Source organism: Natator depressus, chromosome 8 (assembly GCF_965152275.1).
Source record: "Natator depressus isolate rNatDep1 chromosome 8, rNatDep2.hap1, whole genome shotgun sequence".
NCBI classification, from domain to species: domain Eukaryota; kingdom Metazoa; phylum Chordata; order Testudines; family Cheloniidae; genus Natator; species Natator depressus.
The window spans coordinates 77,798,881-77,817,203 of record NC_134241.1 but is presented as its reverse complement, the minus strand read 5'-3'; the positions used below and the strand labels follow the sequence as shown (position 1 = coordinate 77,817,203).

The 18,323-nt window shown below is 39.6% G+C and overlaps 1 protein-coding gene across 4 annotated transcripts in view; it reads right to left on the bottom strand.

The window, feature by feature from the left end:
• SYDE2 (synapse defective Rho GTPase homolog 2) overlaps window positions 1–18,323 on the bottom strand; it is a 62,334-nt gene that overhangs the window by 22,611 nt on the left and 21,400 nt on the right. For all 4 annotated transcript variants that reach the window (XM_074961402.1, XM_074961400.1, XM_074961401.1 and 1 more), the window contains exons 3-4: window positions 5,240–6,339; window positions 1,606–1,732 (exon numbers count right to left, since the gene is read on the bottom strand). In XM_074961402.1, the coding sequence (XP_074817503.1) occupies window positions 1,606–1,732; window positions 5,240–6,339 (1,227 nt within the window). The remainder of the gene's footprint in view (window positions 1–1,605; window positions 1,733–5,239; window positions 6,340–18,323) is intronic.

The window sequence follows — 18,323 nt, the reverse complement described above, 5'->3', positions numbered from 1 at the left end:
ACCATAACAAAGTCCTGAAAGAAGCTGGTCCTAAGAATTATCATCACTTTTTCTTGTGAATTTATTAAAAGAAGTTAAATCAAAGAATATTTTAAAGGAGCTTGATGAGTGTTCATTGTGCAACCTTTCAAAATAAAGAATATATATTTAAATCCAGTATCCTGCCTCTGGGAGTAGCCGGTAACTGACACTTCTGGAGAAGGCAAAAACCAACAGTGAAACTAGCCAAGGTAGCTACAGGAAATAGGGTTGGTCTAAATTCTATTCTGCAAAGATAATATTTAGCAAACACAGTAAAATTAATTGCATAAAATCTGCTGATAAAGTTTTTCTTCTACTCACCCATCCTTAGCAGTAAGTTACTTTTTAAAAATATGCATAAAATAGAAAGTTGACTGACAATATGTTGGAAATTAAAGTACCAAACAATTAAACAACACAACTGTTATTTCTTTACAAGTGACAGAGGGTGTTGTGGCCCAGCAAATTTGCACCTTGCCTACCACATGCTGAGTAAATTTTCAAGCCCTGAATGTATATGAAGGAAAAACTCCGTTCCAATTTCTGCAGGCCATCAATTTATACCATGAAGCCTGAAAATAGATTATTAGTATTTGTTATGTAAACTAAGGTTAGTCATAAAATTATTCCACCTTTTAAAAAGCCAAAGATTCCTACTACTAAATGTTACAGGTGAAATGCACAGTGTATACCACAAAACATTTTGGTTTATTCCAGAAGGCTATCCAAACTAAGATTCTCATCATAAAAATTGTCTCAATTCTCCAAACCCTTACCAGGAATCCCACTGAGTCACAGGAGTATGAACTACACAGACAGATAAGACTTTGGATAAAATGAGCCCCAAATTAATTTTCTATAAATGACCCAAAAAAGTATGCATATGATCAGATTAATGGCTAATTATTTCCCACTGCACACCTTGAATTTCTATGCACTATTCACTAATCTAGCTCCCACACAAGTCAATGGAAGTTTTGCTATTGGCTTAAATGGGAGCAGGACCTGGCTCTAACGACCCAATTCTACAAGGCCTTATGGACATGCTTAACTTTCTGTACTGTGAGTAGTCCCATTGAAGTCAATGGAATTATTTGTAAAATTAGCACAAGGACTGGGGCCTAAGCTCATAAATCAAACAAGTTTCTTTGTACTCTCCCGTTTGGCTATATCCACATGCTGTCTCTTCTCTTAAGATTGTAGGATATTTGGAATAGGGACTGTGTTTTTTTGTTCTGTGTTTGTACAGCATCTAGCCCAATAGGGTACTGGTCACGACTAGGTCTCCTAGGAGCTATCACAATACAAAGAATAAATAGTCTTAAAGGTTTGGCATACCACAGAGACCTCCATTCACTTCCAACCTCTATCCACAACTCATTACACTGTTTCTCTATCACTGGCACATCTCATTTTTACATGACAAAAGTTAGGATTCATCTTCCCTTTCTTGTTCAGCAAAACAAAGTGTAGCTAATGGATTGTCTGAGTGACACTCCAATGAACCATTTTAAAGCACAATTTTCTTTATTTAGATAGAGATTTCTCATGGCTATATATTAAAAACAAAAGTAAGTGCATTACCTGTTATCACATTAATATCTGGGTATTGGTTTTCACAGAGAGTAACAGCCTTGCTATCCCTCTCAAACGCCTCTCGAAGCTCTTTCTTGACTGCTGCTGAACCACATAATCGGTACAGGCCTACAACCTAGAAGTGAAATCATGGCCACACTGTGACATATTACCCATTACAGAGCACTAAGTAGTGCTACTCAGATAACTGGTATGAAAAGAATGAGATGTTTTACAATGTCTTCAGTTAAGGATCAAAAAATGCTCACATCCAAAAACTTAAGTAAAAAATGAAAGCATATGGCAAAATCTTTTGACATCAAACAGCAACACGTTATCAATAGTGTACAATGTCCACAGTCTGGGTTATAATAGTAAATAAATAATAATGTTCTCTACAATAGTGAAATTCAGTCTCTTATCAGTTTGTTTCTATGGATGCAGCTAATGTCCACAGCCACACATATTGAACTAATATGTCTTTGACAGAAAGTGATTTTTATTAAGGTATTGGTTTATCATTGAGTCACTCAGGAAGAGCACAAAAAGGCTTCCATGTACCCACAGCAGATGCTAGTAACGTTCTGTTTAAGAGTAAATGTTTTAATAAACTCTACCCAATAAAAATGTTTTTAGTGTTAAATATTAGTGTAAAGCAAACAACCCACTCCCCAAAAGACTATTCATTTTTACATTCCCCCTTCTCCCGCTGCCCACACACACAAACCCTTTTTATTGACAAGGAATGGGAACAATGTCTTAATCAACTTCACTGATTTTTTATAACAACTTGTAACGGAGCACTAGAACAATAAGCTGTAATACAAAATGGAGAAAAATTATGAAGTCTTTACATTAAGCTAAGTGCTCTTTGCTGCTCATTTTCTAGTGGCTTCTTTAAAAAAAGACAACTACTTCCACACTCATTTTCTTCTGTTGTGATACACAAACTAGAACTCTGATCACATTTACTCTTTATAAGCATTGATGAGTGGGTATAATCTCAATGAATAATGCAAAGTAGGTTGCAGTTTCACCTGCAACCCTCTTACCACTCTGCTTGTTCAGCTCACCACTTTTGTGCTAGCGTAACTCTTTAATTCTTCTTTGAGTTTAAGCAGAAAATAATCTGAATTAGAAAATTTGTCTTGGACTTTGTAAGGTAATTCTACAGATATTAGTCTATTGATGATTAATAGGACCTTCAGTAAACAAGCTTCATACTCGTGAAACATGGCCACAGATCATGCACATTAAGAAACAAGTATATGCTGTAAATCAATTTACAAAGAAATTATTTTGATTTTATTTTGTTAAGTGAGTAATTGAGTATTGACACACTTGTTTTCACAGCAGTTAACTATATCATTACCAATATTTAAATTATATTTGATATCATATCCACTGGGGTATCAAGAGACAACAGATGTACTCTAGCATCACGTAACCAAGAAACAAATTTGAGAAGTGCTAAGATATTATGCCAACATGTACATTGTTTCAAGTTACATCAACACTTTTATACAAACCAGGAGGTTATACTTCCTAAAGTAATCCAACACATTCAGGTACATAGGAACGGTATCTATACATGATTATCATGCATTGAAGAGTGTTTGGTGCATATACTTCTACACGCTCTAACTTGATATATTTATTATTATTTTAAAAACAACTTTGTATTTTGGTAACACCCATTCTCCATACACTTCTCAAACATTAAAGAACTAAACCTAAAACCACCTCTAAGAGTGAGAGAGTTATTTTGATCCCTATTTTACTGACTGGTAAACTGACTAGTTTGTCTAAGGCTACACAGTGAGTCATGAGCAGAGCAGAGACTAGAACCCAGGAGTCCTATATTATAATGATGGCTTATAGAAAGGGGCATTTGTTTGACCATATGCTAATGGTCAAATAAGTTACCTGGATCCAAGGCCCACTGATGTAAATGAAGATTTAAGAAATGAAGGCAATGGATGTTACATCCATATAACTGAAAGCAGAAATCAGCAATGTATTATGCAGATATCAGACAAACACTCAAACTATTAGCCATAAGGTTTTACTATCACAGCTTGTTAAATCATCCAGACACCAGTGACATTAGCAGAAACACAAACTTACATCCTGTGTAGTTCAGTAAGAAATCCAAAAAGTTTCATGTATAGATAGTCAAATGTGAAATTAACAGGCACAGTACATTTAATGTTCTCAGTCTTGTTTGTGCAGGTTGAAAAATTACATTTTATGCTTAAAAGCACCAGGCACCTGAAGACAATTCAGATCCCAATTGTTCAATGATCAGTGATGTCTTGATTGCCTGATATCATCTGCATGACTAGGTGCTAACAAGCAAGTGCTGCGCTAAAATGGGAGTCTCATGATCAAAGTCAAAAATGGGAGTGGTGAAACCATTTGGCCCAGAACCATTCACCAAAAATGGCACAAATTTTAAAATGTAACAAACCAGGGGGTGTGGCTACTCCTGAATTGCAGGGTTCATCAAACAGAAGGGCACACCTTGAATGAAAGTGTGTCAGAGGCTCCCAGGCCACACACATGTTAACGGAGCACTGTGAAAGTTGTTCTGCTAACTTCAATTAAATTGGCCACAGGAGACGTCTGCCATGAGACCTGTGCACCTTCCTTATTTTAGAATTTTTTCCCACTGTCTACAATTGGAAGTGTCTACAACTGGAAGATGAAGATATCATGCTCCTTTTAACACATCTTTCAACCACTGGACTTATCAACCATAAACTATACAAGATGAACAAAAGACACTGCTCGACACTACTAGATTGCAGAGTTTATCTTACAATTTTGGGGTCCCCCCCGTGAAGGCAGGATGACAGAAGTGGGAAAGAAAGAAAAAGAAAGCGGGGGGTGGGGTGGAGAAAGACAAAGGGTTCCGTTTCCTTTTTGTCTGACTGCCAGAGGGGTAGATCAGATTTGGCCCAAGAATGTTTTAAGTCTGTTTGGGGGCTGCCTAAGCAGTAGCTTGTGCTTAAAGGCAGACGTGTTATGCATAGCAGCATAAATAAAGGAAAGGCTAAGGGACAAATCAGAGTTGATCTTTCACATTTTGGCTTGTGAATGCATTTGCTAAACTGAAGTTTTGCCAGGATGATAACGAATAGCTTTATTTTAGATGGCACAATGCCTGAATTGTGGGTGTTTGGGAATTTTACATTATATCTTTTCAACACGCATGCAGCAGAAATGGTCTTATGGAATGAGCCATTGGCTCGAAGTTAGGAAGTGGGGAATCCTAACCCCAATGCTGCCTTAACTGAGGAGTTACTCCAAGTGCCACAATCTATAGTTTTATTTATGTTTCCATTGTCCGAACACACCACTGGCATTAAGTACAGGCCTCCCTTATTAAGAAACTGAAAACGCTGGGTTCACCCAGCCTCACTGTTCCTCACCACGTTACAATAAGCAAGGGGAGAAACTTGCACACTGACAGCAATAAAGTGATGAGACCAATAAGAGGATAAGCAAAGGAAAAAAAGACACACTGTGGGAAACATACTTACTGTATTCTCTTGCTCGCTGCTCAAATTCTAAACATAACAGTGCAAAAAGAAATTCAGCCACATGATATAGGAGAATTTGTTTAAAGCGTTTACAGTACCTGGCAGCCTCTCTTTTCAATCTCCACAATACATTTCTGCATCAGAAGCGGTACCATCAAGCCCACATTTTCCTTCTCAACAACTTTTCGAGCATCTACTCCAAATATCACTGGCTCTCGATCTGCAACTAGACCATCAAGAGAATTCTCCCATTGTTCTATGAGAGTCAGTTTGACATAAATAAGCCCTCTGGGCTCCAGTTTGACAGCCAGCTGATGCGCCTTTGTCACTCGAAAAAGAGTGGGGAGAACCACTGTTCCATGACAGCAAACACGATTTTTCCGTGGGGTAGGCTCCCAGCTGAAGACCACTAGTTTTAAGTGCTGGGCATTTTCAATTTCTATGTTGAAAGTGTGGTCCATATCTAAAAAAGTCGTCCTGCATGTAAGCAAGGCTGTTCTTGCTTTGTTTACCGAATCTACCTGAATTGCACAAAAGACATCTTTCGAGTCCATCCGTGGTGGTTTCAAATCTTCAGCACCATAGAAGTGAATACTCATGAGTCCAGATATGTATTGGGAACATTTGGGTTGATCAGAAAAGCTGTAATGTCTAAAAGCGTCAATGTCTATTTCAGTTTTATTGTTGTTACTTAGAAGAGTCTCTTTTCCTTTCCCAAACCTGCTTACAGAACTGTGTTTACCCGATTTTGCTATGAGTTCAGGAGAGTCTCCATCACTGAGATAACCACCTTTACTGGAGGATTTGGAACTCCCAGTGCTTTTCTTTTTGTAGCCGTGTTGTGACGATACACTACTGTCAAGATGGTACCGACTTATAACATTCCTGCTAGCAGCTGCTGTTGCATTTCCAGAAGATGGCAAAGATGTGGTATGGCTTGTATCCTGACAGTCACCTTTCAGCAAGGAAGTAGGATTATCTGAATTATTAGAGCTTGAGGTTCCTTTGATGCTCAGCTTCCTGCTGAGTTCTGGCAATTTTTTCATTTTCATTGAAAGTTTTCTCACAGTTCTAGGAGATTTTATCTTGTCAGGGAAAGGCCAATTAATTGATCCTCCTTTTTTCAAAGGATTAGGACTTGGAGGAGAAATTTCTGTCCCTCCTGCCTCAGCCTTATTTGCAGGTACAATTCCAGATCCTTTAAAAGAAAAAAACAAAACAAAATAGGAATGCGTTTTTAAAGCTGCCCATTAACAGCAGTTAGCAGCAACAATAATTTGTGAACTACGGAAGAAGTTAGTTTGTCAGTACTCAAATATGGGATCTACTCAGACAAATATTGTGCATCACTTAGACAAACATAAGCATGTCTGCACTTTGCTGACTTTTTCAGCCAAAAGTTGGCAGAGGACAGTCAGAAGCTTGATTCCTCCCATTCTATTGAGGTTTTGCCTAACAAAACGGACTTGATGCAAACTACATATAAACAATTCACCCATCGCACCTACCTGTGTAGTACTCCATCTGTTGGTATAATGTGTCCTCACACAAGCTGACCTAACTGCTTCACCAGGGTACAGATGCCAGGTAGCAATGAGTTTAGATGGGAAGAGTGTGGAACACTACAGAGACTCTCTCCTCTGAGTACTGCCACTGCCCTTAGCCTATGCAGGAGAGCATACAGCCTGCAGTGTTCTGCAATTAAGGACTACCGAGGAATCCTCCTCAGTGCATGCATCTTTCTTCTTATTCTCATAAGAACCCTGCCTCTGTCACTGCAGCTCAGAACCCTGTTCCGTTGTCTCCCCCTCCCTCTCAGTATCAGAACACTATTCCACTACAGGCAAATGGTCTTAAGTACACCTTTCTCCCACCACATCTTGGCAGCTACCCTGTACACCTCACTCTGCAATGACAAGGAGGAGATTTAATGCACATAAGAACAGCCATACTGGGTCAGACCAATGGTCCATTTAGCCCAGTATTCTTTCTTCCAACAATGGCCAGTGCCAGGTGGCTCCAGTGGGAATTAAGAGAACAGGGGATTGAGTAATCCATCTGGTCATCCACTCCCAACTTCTGGCAAACAGAGGTGAGGGACTCTCAGAGCATGGCATTGCATCCCTGAACATCTGGGCTAATAGCCAGTGATAGACCTATCCTCCATGAACTTATCTAGTTCTTTTTTGAACCCTGTTACAGTTTTGGTCTTCATAAGATCCCTAGCAAAGAGTTCCACAGATTGACTGTGCATTGTGTAAAGAAGTACTTCCTTTTTTGTTTTAAACCTGCTGCCTATTAATTTAATTGAGTGACCCCTAGTTCTTGTGTTATGTGAAGGCGTAAATCATATTTCCTTATTCACTTTCTCCACACCAGTCAAGATTTTATAGACCTCTAACATATCCTCTCTTAGTGTTCCATCATCCAAGCTAAAAAGTCCCAGTCTTTTTAATCTTTCCTCCTACAGAAGCTGTTCCATACCCCTAATCATTTTTGTGCCCTTCTCTGTACCTTTTCCAATTCCATAATCTTTATTCAGATTGGGCAACCAGATCTGCACTCAGTATTCAACATGTGGGCATACCATGGATTTATATAGAGGCATTATGATATTCTTTTTCATATTTCTCCCTTCCCTAATGGTTCCCAACATTATGTAAGCTTTTTGACTGCTGCTGCACATTGAGTTTATGTTTTCAGAGAACTATCCACAATGACCCCAAGATCTCTTTCTTGAGTGGTAACAGTTAATTTAGACCCCATCATTTTGTGTGTATAGTTGGGACTATGTTTTTCAGTGTGCATTACTTAGCTTTTATCAACATTGAATTTCATCTGCCATTTTGTTGCCTAGTCACCCAATTTAGTCAGATTCCTTTGTAACTCTTGACAGTTAGCTTTGGATTTAACTATCTGGAATAATTCTGTATCATCTGCAAATTTTGCCACCTCACTGTTTACTCCCATTTCCAGATCCTTTATGAATATGTTGAACAGCACTGGTCCCAGTACCAACCCCTGAGGGACACTACTATTTACCTCTTTTCATTCTGAAAATTGACCATTTATTCCTACTCTTTAACCAGTTACTGATCGAGGAGGGGACCTTCCCTCTTATCCCATGACTGCTTACTTTGATTAAGAGCCTTTGGTGAGGGACCATGTCAAAGACTGTCTGAAAGTCCTAGTACACTATATCCACTGGATCACTCTTGTCCACATGTTAGTTGACACTCAAAGAATTCTAAGATTGGTGAGGCATGATTTCCCTTTACAAAAGCCATGTTGACTCTTCCCCAGCAAATGATGTTCACCTATGTCACTGGTAATTCTGTTTTTTACCACAGTTTCAGCCACTTTGCCTGGTACTGAAGTTGGGCTTACTGGCCTGAAATTGCCAGGATCACCTCTGGAGCTTTTTTAAAAAATTGGTGTCACATCAGCTTCTGTACCAGATAACTGGAGGATAGCTCATTTAAATGATAGGTTATATACCACAGTTAGTAGTTCTGCAATTTCATATTTGAGCTCCTTCAGAAATCTTGGATGAATACCGTCTGGTCCTGGTGACTTATTATAGTTTAATTATCAATTTGTTCCAAAACCTCCTCTAATGACACCTCAATCTGGGACAGTTCCTCAGATGTGTCACCTAAAAAGAATGGCTCATGCAAAGAATTCATTTAGTTTCTCCACAATGGCCTTGTCTTCTTTGAGTGCTCATTTAGCACCTTGATCACTGATTGTTTAGCAGACCTCCTGCTTCTGATGTACTTAAACATTTTTTTGCTGTTAGTTTTTGAGTCTTTGGATAGTTGCTCTTCAAATTCTTTTTTGGCCTGCCTAATTATACTTTTGCATTTGACTTGCAAGAGTTTATACTCCTTTCTATTTTCCTCAGTAGGATTTAACATCCAATTTTTAAAGGATGCCTTTTTGCCTCTATTCGCTTCTTTTACTTCATTGTTTAGCACTTTTTTGGTCCTGTTACTATGTTTTTTAATATGGAATATACATTTAATTTGAGACTCTATTAGGGTGTTTTTAAAAAGTTTACATGTAGCTTGCAGGCATTTCACTTTTGAGACTGTACCTTTTAATTTCTGTTTAACTAGCTTCCTCATATTTGTGCAGTTCCCCTTTCTGAAGTTAACTACTACTTTGATGGGCTTCCTTTGTGTTCCCCGCGCCCCAGGGATGTTAAATTTAATTATATTATTGTTCCTATTACCTAGCAACTCAGCTATATTCACCTCTTGGACCAGATCCTGTGCTCCACTTAGGACTAAAATCAAGAATTGCCTTTCCTCTTGTGGGTTCCAGGACTAACTGCACCAAGATGCAGTCATTTATGGTGTCAAGAAACTTTATCTCTGCATCCCCTTCTGAGGTGACATGTATCCAGTCAATATGGGGATAGTTGAAATCCCCCATTATTATTGGGTTTACTATTTTTACAGCCTCTCAGGTTTCATTCCTCCCAAGAGTCCCAAATTGTCCTGCCTCTTACCTGCCAAAACCACTTTCCTCTTTCTTGGCACAAAGCTCCCAAAACAGGCTTGGAAGTTAGCCAGTTCCCAGGTGACCTTCACCTGTGAAATAGCTAGTTTCCCAAGGCTTAAACAAGTCACACCAACTCACACTGTTGAAGAATAAAAGCCTTCCATCACGTTAACAGTGGAAGGAGGCTGATAATGAACGCTAGGGCATACACCAGAAAGGTGTCATGTAATTTTCTGTGCTGAGTGCACACATTTGTGCACAAGCTCTTCGCCCTGTGACAGAAATCAGGACATTCAAGGGAATTCCAGTCTCAAAGACAGTGGATCTGATTTTCTTCTCATTTCCACCTGTGTCAATCAGGAGTAATCCCACTGAAGCTAACAGAGTTACATCAGGGTAAAATTAGGGCACACATTAGAGGGGAACTGGGCCCAGTAATTCCAAGCTGATCAGTAGGAGTGAGATCATAGCGCTTATTGACAGTCTCTTCATTTTGAGTCATCTTTTTCTCCCTTCTGATATTTATGTTCCTCCTTGGTAGCAGTTACTACCATATTCATTCTGCAGTTTGGACAACATAGCTGACACCACTGAGAATTTAAGACTACTTCACAAAAGATCACTAGCTATGGGCAACCAGAAAGACTGTACAAAGTGCACCTTCCTCCCACCCCATCACAACAGGAAGAGGTCAGAATACTAAAAATAAATAAATAAATAAATAAAATTTAAAAAAAATCCCCAAACTTCTATTTTCTACAACCACACAAACAGGAAAGTTTTGATTATCAATTTTGGTAATAAAATGCATGCTGATCCATATAAAATTAGATGTTACATAGCTTCTGTGCATACTGAACCTCTTTAATATACTTACTTTTCTAGTTGGCATATTGGTCATAACCATCGACAAAACTTCAAGCATAAATTACAATCCTTTGCTAATACAGGACTGGAAGAATCTGCAAATCCGCAAGCGTTGCCTACGAAGGATACTCAGTACGTCACACTGTCACATTTAATAAGATGTCTGCACCTATTAGATTTTTAAAATGCTTTTAGCTTTAATTCATAGCATTTCACATGAGCAAATGACTGTACAGTCATTAATTGATCTTCACAATTCCCCCTCGGCTAACCTGATTTAGTTTTAATCATTTACAAGGTTAGTTTACTTTATGCACTTCACTCAGCTTGAACTGTGACATCACATAAGCTAACTTCACTATTTTATTAAAACCTTATTTTTAATTTGTTTTTGCAGATGTTACAAAAATCTAACTTTTGGGGACTAACTTGAGTATCATTTTGATAATTTTTACAGATACAATTTCTTTTTTTTTGTTTGTTTGTTTTTACAAAAAGGTTCCCGATAGTAAAAAAAAAAAAAAAAAAAAAAAAAATCCAGTTGTGAAAAATAGTGTACAAGATCTGTCTTCCGGCAGAATACATGAAATTTCTTGTTTCCTCAGTTGCTGTGTCCCATCGAAGTAGTATCCTTACAGGGAAAGGACTTTTTCTAGCATGCCTGCTGTGTTCTTCTGGCAAGCAGCTAGTAAGAAATGTGGCGTTTGATAAAACTGGACAAAGCCTTCCCTTGTACTGCAAATCACAGCACAGTCCCACTGGTGGGCTGGCCTGAAGCCTTCTATAGTAATCAGTACCATGCTTTAGCCTGCTAACATTAATCTTCCCTTCCTGTCAGAAGTCTCTGGCATCGGCTTAGAAAAGCAAGCCAACATATTAAACTTCTCTCAGTTTCATTAGAACTGAAGAGTCAGTCTAACATTCTGACTTTCATGTGTCCAACTTCTGCTGTATTCAGCACTGAACAGTTAAAATGAAATATGTGGCTGAGTGAAACTTTAACAGTCAACTATTATGCAGGCCAGTATTTCAACGAGTATTAAGCCACATGTTTTTCCAGTAAAGCCAGAAAGTTGCTAAGGTATGCACGTGATTTTCAAAACAGTGTACTAAACAGCTTTTTACAATCTGCAAAATGAAACCTTACTATAGTCTAAATCTAAACAAATTTTTACCCTGCAATACAGTTCACTCAATATGGCTTTCATATAATATTGCTAAAGGAAATAAACTGCTTTTGGTTACCTATAGTATGACAAATCATAGAATGTTGTTGTGTGAACCCAATCCTAATTTCCGACTACCACCCAATCAGAATCTTATGATCATGTCTGTTACACTTGAAAAATATTCGGCAGGAAGGATGGCAGGAGGAAATGATATCTACAAGGCACCTGCCGTTTAAATGACTACCAAAGCATCACCATGAAAAAAACAAAATGCTTTGTAATTTACTGCCCGACACATCAGACTACAAAAGTTCAAACTTACGGAAAAAAACCCAATTAAGTTAAAATAATGAAATTGAAAGCCATTACTTACATTTTCCACAAAAATCAGCTTTATACACTTTTTTTGGCTTTATAAGCATGTGGGAGAGAGAAAAAGATGTTTTTTGCAGAACAACTCAATTCAGAGATTTATAGTTTTATATTAGATGGGTTGCAAGGTTTCCTGGAAGGACACTATATTGAACAAAAATGACTTGGCATTGTACATGATTACCTCAGTGAGTCATTTATTGAGTCTGATTAACAAAGCAAATTTTTAGGTTTGTGCAATAATGCGATTGAACGAAGTTATGAAGTCTTTTTCATAACTGAAAAGAGGCAAGTAGCCCATGGCAATTGCAGTACTTCATAAATTCAGATACTTTTCATCTCAGCTTTTTATTCAGAATCAGTGTCCATCCAGTCCTGCAGGTTAGTCCTAATGAAATTAACATCTACATAAGGGAATAAGTTAGCTCACTTTAACCTGGAGAAGAGAGCTCTTCTCCAGGTTCTGGAAGCTCGAAAGCTTTTCTCTTTCACCAACAGAAGCTGGTCCAATAAAAGGATATTACCTCAGCCACCTTGTCTTTCTATATAAATCTCTGTCAAAGTTATTTTATTTTAAAGGCATAATATTTGATTGCCCTGACTTACATGTAAGTTTTTCCTCCATTTTCAGAAGTTTTAAAGGTTTAACATTTGCTTTAAAATTTACCAGAAAAAATTGTAATTTTTTATAAGGAATGAGTTAAGGTGAATGGATAACTGGCCAACAGTCTGTTACAATTTTAAAACAAACATCCAAGTATGTAACTCCAACGAAAACCTGAAACTACTACTGAACTAAAACTGCTGTTCCGTACAACCTTTTCCTATAGTTTTCCAGGAATACTTATCTTAGCAGGCATGATACATATAATTCTGGAAACATCTGTTTCAATTCATGTAAAGCTTTGTGGTACAAACACTGCAGTTAAAACCATACCATTCTTTAATAAAAAAAAAAAAAAAAAAAAGACATCTTTTCAGTGGCTTCTAACATATTTTTCCTTTACATCTAGATTTCTCTTGCTTTTTCTCAGCCCACTGATGAACTTTGGAATGTTTATAAGCAAACCAAAACAAAAACATCCACATACAACTCTGGTGCAAGATATCCAAGCCAGGGGGGAAAAAAAACCCACACAGTATTCTTTTAAGTCATAAGTCACACAAAAAAGTTGGGCCAGATCCTCTACTCTTGCAAGTGGCATAGCTTCACTGAAGTTAATAGGACTGCACTGATTTACACAAGCTGAAGATTTGGCCCATTAAGTCTTTTTGTGCTCAGACAGCTCCAAACCTGTTTCGTTGTAAAAAAGTAGAATTATAAACAGTCTGTAATGAAGAATGTGTGCTTCCCCAAATTTAAACAACCTTGGTTAAGAAATAAGAAAATTATCATTTCCGCCCACTTTGGCGAAACGAAAAGGAGACCAAAGGGAAAAACACCCAAATCCCATTATTTTTTTAAAAGGAAGTGATCCTTAAATATTTGCAAATAAATGGAAAACTATTCCTTCTTTACACTTAGGGACTAAATTCCCCCCCCCCATGACAACTACCATTTTTTGATCAGATCTAGCTAAAAGTTCTGGGCTCACTTCCTGCTGAAGACCCAAAGTGTGGGAGTAGAGAGGTTGTTACAGGTTTAAAAATCTCCACCTGCTGCTTTTATTAAGAGTTAGAAACCTTTCCTGAAAGAGAGGAGACACGGTGGTCTGATAGCAACAAGGCTGTGATAAACCCTTCCACTCAGCAATCCTAGCTACCCGCTGCCCCAATAGACTAAGAGGGAATTATTTTAAGTAGCCCATAATTAAAGACGTGATGACTAGAGCCTCCAGAGGCGCATAATGCAAGTAAACCAGCTGAACTGCCTGCTCTTCCATTACAATAATGATTTTGCTGAGCACCATGCAGCTTAAGTAATATTTCACTAGAGGAAGAAACAGTTGTATAATCGCGATTTAACTCACTAGCCAAACTTGAACGTTCAAAATCTACAAAACTAGGATGAGTTTGCTGCCAATTTTTCATATGTTAATGCTTCTCCAGCTCCGATACACCAGTCTGGAACATCTGGATCAGTCACTTTCCTCATATAAGTTATAAGCATGCCCTTTTGACCCCACCCTGTCTCACGACAGACCCAGTTCTTGTTGTTCCTTTCACAGTGCAAGACGCAAAAGCAGTTCCTGCTCCTTTGTGACAGCCAGGTCATAAAGAGAGTTATTTTGCCCAAATCACAATCCAAAAAATCTATAGCTACTTCAATCTGAGCTGCTGGGTCTATTTGCCTCTTCTGCCTGTAAGGCTGAGCTGTCAAGTGATGCCTCACATACACATATGACTGGGCCCTCAACCTTCAGAAGCTCTGACAAACCTGCTTCAAGTACACAGAAGAGATAGGAAGCCCTCTTCCATCTGTAATTTATTGGAAGGAGGTGTAACACTTTCTTCACAAGTCACTTGCAGGTTTAAACTAGTGCATATGTGAATTCTCTGTAATTTGAAGTCTTTAAACCATCATTTAAGGACTTCAGTAACTCAGCAGGAGGTTAGGGGTCTATTACAGGAGTGGGTGGGTGAGGTTCTGTGGCCTGCAAGGTGCAGGAGATCAGACTAGATGATCATGATGGTCCCTTCTGATCTTGAAGTCCAGCTTCCTCTGTTCTGCCTAATTTGGCTTCTCTCCTTTTGTTCTAGCACCACCCAAGTAAAAGAGGACCGTATACAGTCCCATTTCCTCTGCAGAGTTCAACTACCTTAATTATCAGGGAGCTCTGGGGACAGAGTGAAGCTTATCACATCAAGATTGATGGTGTCCTAGCAATAAAGAGCACTAGGACCTTTCTACAGCATCCCAGGCTATCCTGATATTACAGTCACTACCCACAACCCTACCCACTAGGATTTTACATTGAGTCAGCTATCTTGGTATAAACACATACCCTTTAAAAAAAAAAAAAAAAGCAGTGAAGATGTTGCCAAAGTCATAATCAGTGACTGACCCAGAAGTTTCACCATACTGTTATAACAGAGATGGCGAATAGGAAAACGTATCTGTGCCTTACCTGAAAATTTAATTTCTTAGAGTAATGAGGCCCACATGACATTGGATCTCCACTGTATGCAGCCTTGGAGCCAGACCAAAATCTACCAAATCAGTGGCAGGCTAGGTGAGGCTCCTCCTCTGCCAGTTGAGAGACTTCCATAGCCCTAGGCAAACTAACAAAATGCATGGTAAGGAAAATTAAGCATTCAGACTAAACACGACAATTCTCCTGCAGAGCAAGATATTCATTGTATAAGAAGCTGAGTGCCAATTAATAATCCCATCTCTTTCCCCAATTAACAGCCAAAGGGGGGATGGATTTGTGGACCTCATTGCTCCAAAAAAGGAGATTTTCAGATAAGGGATACATTTTCCTATTCTTATTCGTAATGAGGTCCACAGATCCATGACATTGGAATTTTCATAGCAGAGTCCACTATGTGCGTGTATGTGGGGACTTTATACAGTCATATACAGATGGAAAAGGGGGTAACCCTTTCTTAATAGTTACTTGGATACTACAGTGAGGAGCACCCATGTACTGAAGGCAGCATCAGATAATGATAGCATGTCCAGCGTGTAGAATTTGGAGAAGGTGTGAACAGATGACCAGGTGGCTGCTTTCCTCTTTTGCTTGTAGGAGATCTTTCTGCCCATGAAGCTGCCTCAGCTTTTCTGCTATTAGAAGTTGGAGTAACCTTTTTTTTAAATATATATTATATTTAGGGCCCTACCAAATTCACAGTCCATTTTGGTTAATTTCATAGTCATAGGATTTTTAAAAATCATAAATTTCAGAAACTGTGGGGTTTCCAACCCCAAATGGGATTGGGAAGGAGGGGGAAGGTTGCAAGCCTACTGTGGGAGGAGGGGTCATGGTATTACCACCTTTACTTCTGTGCTGCCGCCTTCAGAGCTGGGCAGCTGCTGGCCAGGCACCGAGCTCTGAAGGCAGTGCCACCGCCAGCAGCCGTGCAGAAGAGGTAAGGGTGGCCATACCATAACATGCCACATTCACTTCTGCACGGCTTCTAGCAGCGGCGCTGCCTTCAGTGCTGGGCTCTGGCCAGCAGTTGCCACTTTCCGGCCGCCCAACTCTGTGAAAACTGGTCTCTCCTACAATAGCCAGATTTCACAGGGGAGATCAGATTTTTTACGGCCATGAATTTGGTTGGGCCTAATTATATTATATACACACACTTTTATGCTTCTGACTTACAATATCTTAGCCACTTGGAAATGGAAGATTTTCAAGCCTTCATACCCTTTGACACTGGATAATAAAGCACATAAAGCATTTGTCCTTCTGACCTAAGATGTACAATGAACAGAGACTTTGAGAGCTCTGCAGACATCCAAAGTATGCCACAGTTTCTCTGTGGAAGGTGTTGGAGCTGGACAGAAGGATGGAAAGACAATTTACTATGCTCTATGGAACCTGGGATTAATCTCCGACATTAAAACATGGTTGATTCTTCGTACCACTTTCTTTATAGAAAGTGCAGTGGTGACGTTCCAGGAAAAGAGGTCCCAACTCAGACAGTTTGCAAACTAACATGATGGCTATCAAAAAGGCCGTGTTAGAAAGCAATTAAGACACGTTCACAACTGATTCAAATGGATGACCTGTCATGGCACTGAGAACCAGATAAGAGCCCACAAAAGAACTCTGTACTTCAGGAGGAAGAAAAGATACTGCTCCAAATAAACACACCCCCACACCATACTGGACATCTGGACAAAAGGAAATCTACTACTTGTCTGCCGCGCTAAGGATGCTAGTCAAAGCAGCCATCTGACCTCTATGACCTAGCCTGAGTCCATCTTGAAGAAATTCAAGAATCTGCTGATGTGTGGGTGAGACCCCTGTTCTGCTACCAATGGTAAACCAGGCCCTAGAATACGGTGAGTTAGTAGATTTATTACTGAATCTACAAGTATGGCTATTAGCTCTCTGACTAACCTTGTTGGCTTAAGAGGGTCTGTTCAAGAACCAGGCAGCTAGGCTCAGACTGTCTGGATTCTGATGCATGACTGACCCTTTTAGTATCATATCCCTTCTGGATGGATAGCAGATGACAGAATACAAAGAGCTCCCAAATAGGTCAGAGAACTGAGGCCTCCTTGACCAGAATGGGGATAGCAGAATTACCAGTGCTTCAGCTTCTTGACTGATCTTCTGTAGCATTCTGGCGAAGGAGAGGAAAGGCACGTAAGAGCCTGTTTTGCCAATCTTTGTGACAAGACATCTGTTGCCTTAGCTTTGTGATGCTGCCAGCAGGAAAAAACATAAACCTTGTGATTCAGGTGGGAGGCAAACAGAGCTCTTGCTGGGAGACCAAATTCTTTAACCAGTAGATGGAACACCTATCGGTGTAGTTCCCACTTGGGACTGTCTAATTTTGGCCTGCTGAGCCAGTTGACCGTAACTTTCAATCTTCCCTTGGACATAAAGAGAGAGAATTGACTGCAGGCTCTCTTTTGCCCAAGTCATCAGGAGGTGAGCTTCTCTCGGAGGGACTGTACAACTCATTGTCCTTTTCTGCTGAAATAAGACATGGCTGAGGTTTTGCCTGTCATGATCAACATAAGAGTAGAGCCCGGATATGGGAGCAGAGCCTCAAGACCATATCAGATTGCCCTGAGCCCTTGCCAGTTTATACTGTGCTTGCTCTCTTGTTTGGGCTAGATCCTTGAACAGTCCTTGATCCTGTGTGATAATTTTATCCCTCCAGGCTTGCATCTATGGCAGTAACTGTCCTGACTACTTTCCCTATTGAAAAGCCTGCTTTGAATCTGCTCAGTCTTCATGGAGAAAGATACATTTACTGAGGGGTGGATAAGAAATAATGGAGGGAGGGATAAGAGAAATCTCTATAGTGGCCCAATGTGAGCACAGGCCCACTTGAGAGGGGCCTGAGTCTCCACAGCACAGGCACAGATCTCCAAGCAGGCACTCAATCAGCAGTGAGGTGCAGGAGACCGTGTCTGGCTTTCCCTCTCTTCTTAGCCTTCTCTGCCATGCTGCACTCTGCTTGGGTGAAGAGAAGGGATGGACCATTGGGAGAAAGGGAATCCCCTCTGCCAACAAAGGCAGATGGTGACAGCCTGGAGATTTAAAGCTATTTTTTAAACTGCTCTGCAGCAGGGAGGCACTGAAGCAGCAGACAAAAATATGGCAGTTTCTCAAAGGTGGCAGGATAGGTGTGGTTCCAATGA